At 43.4% G+C, this 3,716-nt stretch overlaps 1 protein-coding gene across 1 annotated transcript in view; it reads right to left on the reverse strand.

Moving 5' to 3' along the window:
* The window catches only part of LOC145417772 (KRAB domain-containing protein 2-like), a 4,402-nt gene extending 1,612 nt beyond the window's left edge, over window positions 1-2,790 (reverse strand). Inside the window, exons 1-2 of the mRNA XM_080286379.1 lie at window positions 2,663-2,790; window positions 69-180 (exon numbers count right to left, since the gene is read on the reverse strand). Coding sequence (XP_080142505.1) covers window positions 69-180; window positions 2,663-2,790 — 240 coding nt within the window. The remainder of the gene's footprint in view (window positions 1-68; window positions 181-2,662) is intronic.
* Between the last annotated feature and the right edge of the window lie 926 nt (window positions 2,791-3,716).

A 3,716-nucleotide genomic window follows, 5' to 3' on the forward strand; every position in this document is an offset into this window, starting at 1 on the left:
CTAATAAGCTGGGTATTATGGGTGTCAGACTGTCGTAGCCATTGGAGTGGCTGGTGGTCCATGATGACCATGACATTAGTTCTGGATAGGTAGGCCCGGAAATGCTCCAAGGCCCAGACGATGCCCAGGCATTCTCGCTTAGTGCCGGCATAGTTCTTTTGGGCCTGGTTAAGGGTGCGGCTGGTACAGGAGATGATGTGCTCTCATCCTTCCTGGACTTGTGCGAGGACGGCGCCAATCACGATCAGGGAGACTGGTGTATAATCAGAAGAGCAAGGTGTAGTCGGGGAAGGCGACAACTGGGGCAGTTACGAGTTTGTCCTTAAGTTCTTGAAAAGCAGTCCTTAGGAAATTAGCCAGCAATTATGCAACCATGAACAACACAGAAAAAGCGTAGACAAACGAAGAAAACCAAATTATTGAATATCAATACATACAAAAAAAAAAAAAAAAGAAATAGAGTAAGATCACATAAACAAATGGAAATAAGTGTAAGTGTTACTACAAATGTCAAAATAACATATAAACTACAAACAAAAAAGCAAATTGTTGTCTCCACAAGCTAGTGGCATGGCACATCATATCATCGACCGCAGCATGACCGGATTCAATGTCAGGACTGCAATTATTACAATTATGTAACTACAAACGATATGTAACAATTATGTAACAGTTGCATTAACAAGATGTAACTTTTATGTAACTTTAACTACAATTATGTAACTACAAACAATATGTAACAATTATGTAACAGTTGCATTAACAAGATGTAACTTTTATGTAACTTTAACTACAATTATGTTACTACAAACAATATGTAACAATTATGTAACAGTTGCATTAACAAGATGTACCTTTTATGTGACTTTAACTACAATTATGTAACTACAAACAATATGTAACAATTATGTAACAGTTGCATTAACAAGATGTAACTTTTATGTAACTTTAACTACAATTATAAGGCCAACACAATTATGTAACAGTTGCATTAACAAAATGTAACTACAATTATAAGGCCAACACAGTTATGCATTACCACAATATTATGTAACAATTCATAAAATGTTACAATTATGTATTACTACAATGTAACAAGTACAATATAATTATGTAACAATTCACAATGTTACAATTATGTATTACCACAATGTAACTACAATATTATAAGTCATACAATTATACCACAATTCTGTATTACCAGAATCATCTTACAAGTTAGGTGAAATATTAGACATTACTAAAGGGATAACTCAATATGTAATGTAATAACCTAGCAGTATTACCATTGCACAGTTATATGCATATGTCTGTTATACATACACATCTTACAAAATGTCATACAACAACCATGGCATTTATTCAAAAATGTATACAACTTGTTTAAAATGTAATATTACTAGATCATTGCAATTTACTATGAATATTATATGTATACAATATTATAATCAATATTATGTACTAATAGATTAACATATGTCAATGATGATTACTGTCGGAGGACCTTCAGCGGCGTGGCCGAGCATATGTTAGGACTCCATATTATAATTACAAATCATAATAGATAAATAGATAAATAGATAGACAGAGAGACAGATAGAAGCAGGAAATCAGATGATGAGAAGGTATTGTGTCTGCGAGAATCGGGCAATGCTAAACATGCTTACACACTCTTAACTCAAGGAATGCTTTATAGGCACACGACAGCGCCTCGTGACCATACACACACATACACACATACACACAGGTTTCTGGAACTTTCCAACCACAGTGTAACACACATGACACGACCCGTTTCACCAGAATTTAGGAAGCAGAGAGGCAGAAGGAGGCTAGCCATAGAACCGACAGGTAGTGGAGAGCGTGAACAAGAAAGAGGGTCCCAACTAGACTTACTTATTATATTGTCTCTGTAAGACATATCCTGCTCAACTTAGATTTTCTCTAAAGATAATAAATTAAGATCAACTCACTGTATTCATCTTTAATTCCTACCACAAGAATCAAGAGTGACAACTAAATGACAAAACTTCTCTACAAGTTTATACAAAGTCTCTCATGAGACAGGGTGTAGTCGGGGAAGGGGACAACTGGGGCAGTTACAAGTTAGTCCTTAAGTTCTTGAAAAGCACTCCTTTGCTTGTTGGTCCAGGTAAAGGGTTCTTCCTTCCGGGTTAGGTCGTGGAGGGGTTTGGCGATGTTGGCGAACCCCTTTACAAAGTGTCGATAGTATGAGGTAAGGCCCAGGAAAACTCTGACCTCGTGGACGTCTCATGGCAGAGGGAACTCAGCGATGGTGCAGAGCTTGCCGGGGTCAGGTGAGATTCCATCTTTCGAGATGATATGCCCCAGGAAAGCAACAGTTTGTGTGGCCAGGACACATTTGGAAGGCCGAAGCTTGAGGCCCGCTTGGCAGATGCGTTGAAAAACTTACCTGAGGTGTTGAAGGTGATTGGCCCATGTCTTGCCAAAAATGATGATGTTGTCCAGTTATGCCAGACAGATTTCCCAGGTAAGGCCACTCAGGATGGACTCCATCAATCGGGAGAAGGTGGTGGGGGCATTGCAAAGTCTGAATGGCAGGACGTTGAATTCGTAATGATTTGCAGTACCTGTGGAAAATGCTGTCTTCCCTCTATCCTCGGGGTGTACAGGGACCTACCAATACCCTGATTGATGGTCCAGGGTAGAAAACCAGGAGGCGCCGTGCAGGGAGTCGAGGAAGTCATCGACCCTGGGAAGTGGAGTGGCATCCTCGATGGTAACATCGTTGAGGCAGCGGTAATACATGCAGAATCACATGTTACCGTCTTCTTATTGACGAGGATGACAGGGGAGGACCAGGGGCTGGTGGAAGGTGAAATAACGCTGGCATCGAGCATTTCCTGGACCTGCCGATCTTCCTCTGCTCATTGTTTCTGGTTTTTCTGTTGGGGTGGTTGGTGGATAGGCGGTCCTGTGGGTGGTGTGTACCTCATGCTCCAGGTAGGTAGTGTGGCCAATATCTGTAAGCTCTGATGAAAAGAGGTCCTGAAAGTCCAAGAGCAGATGGCAGAGAGTGTTGGCTTGGTCAGGTGAGAGATGCTCGGGTATGGGGGGCAGTGGGGTGGGGGAGGAGGGGGTGATGGTGGTGCATGGCTCTGCTTCTTCCATTTCTCCTACCACAAGCCCCTTAGGTAGCATGAGAGGGGTTGTGGTGATGTTGGCAATTTGGACCGCTGTGATGTGGGGGGGGGGGAGGAAGGTGGGGGACAGGAGGCAGGCCAAGCAGGTTCCGGGTGGCAGGTCTGGGGAGAATAGGACAGATGTTCTGGTAGGCCTGTTCAATGGCAGCCATGCTTCGTGATAAGGGGAATTGTGATGGTGGAGGTGGTAGTAGCGGGGAAGGTGGGGCGAGCGGGGAAGCTGGGGAGGGAGTCGGGGAAGGGGGAATATGTGGGTGATGTGAAGTGCTGGGGAGGGATGGAGGAAGGTTTGCATGTGCACAGGGGTTGTGACCGGTCAGGAGAGTGAACTGGGGGCTCCTGAAACTGGAGTTGCCATTTGTCGCATTTGGTGGTCGCTCATAGTTTCTGTAGGAGGTCCAGTCCCAGATATCCATCGTAGGTACGACAAGCTGAGTCGAAAACGATGAATTTATGTTGGATGGAGACTTGCTGGTGGGTGATGGTGCTTGAGGCCCAGGTTTCCTCACGAATGGGTAGGGGGCCATCCCC

The sequence above is a fragment of the Coenobita brevimanus genome, chromosome 111 (genome assembly GCF_032717465.1).
Source record: "Coenobita brevimanus isolate Jiangsu-jjx chromosome 111, ASM3271746v2, whole genome shotgun sequence".
Classification (NCBI taxonomy): Eukaryota; Metazoa; Arthropoda; class Malacostraca; order Decapoda; family Coenobitidae; genus Coenobita; species Coenobita brevimanus.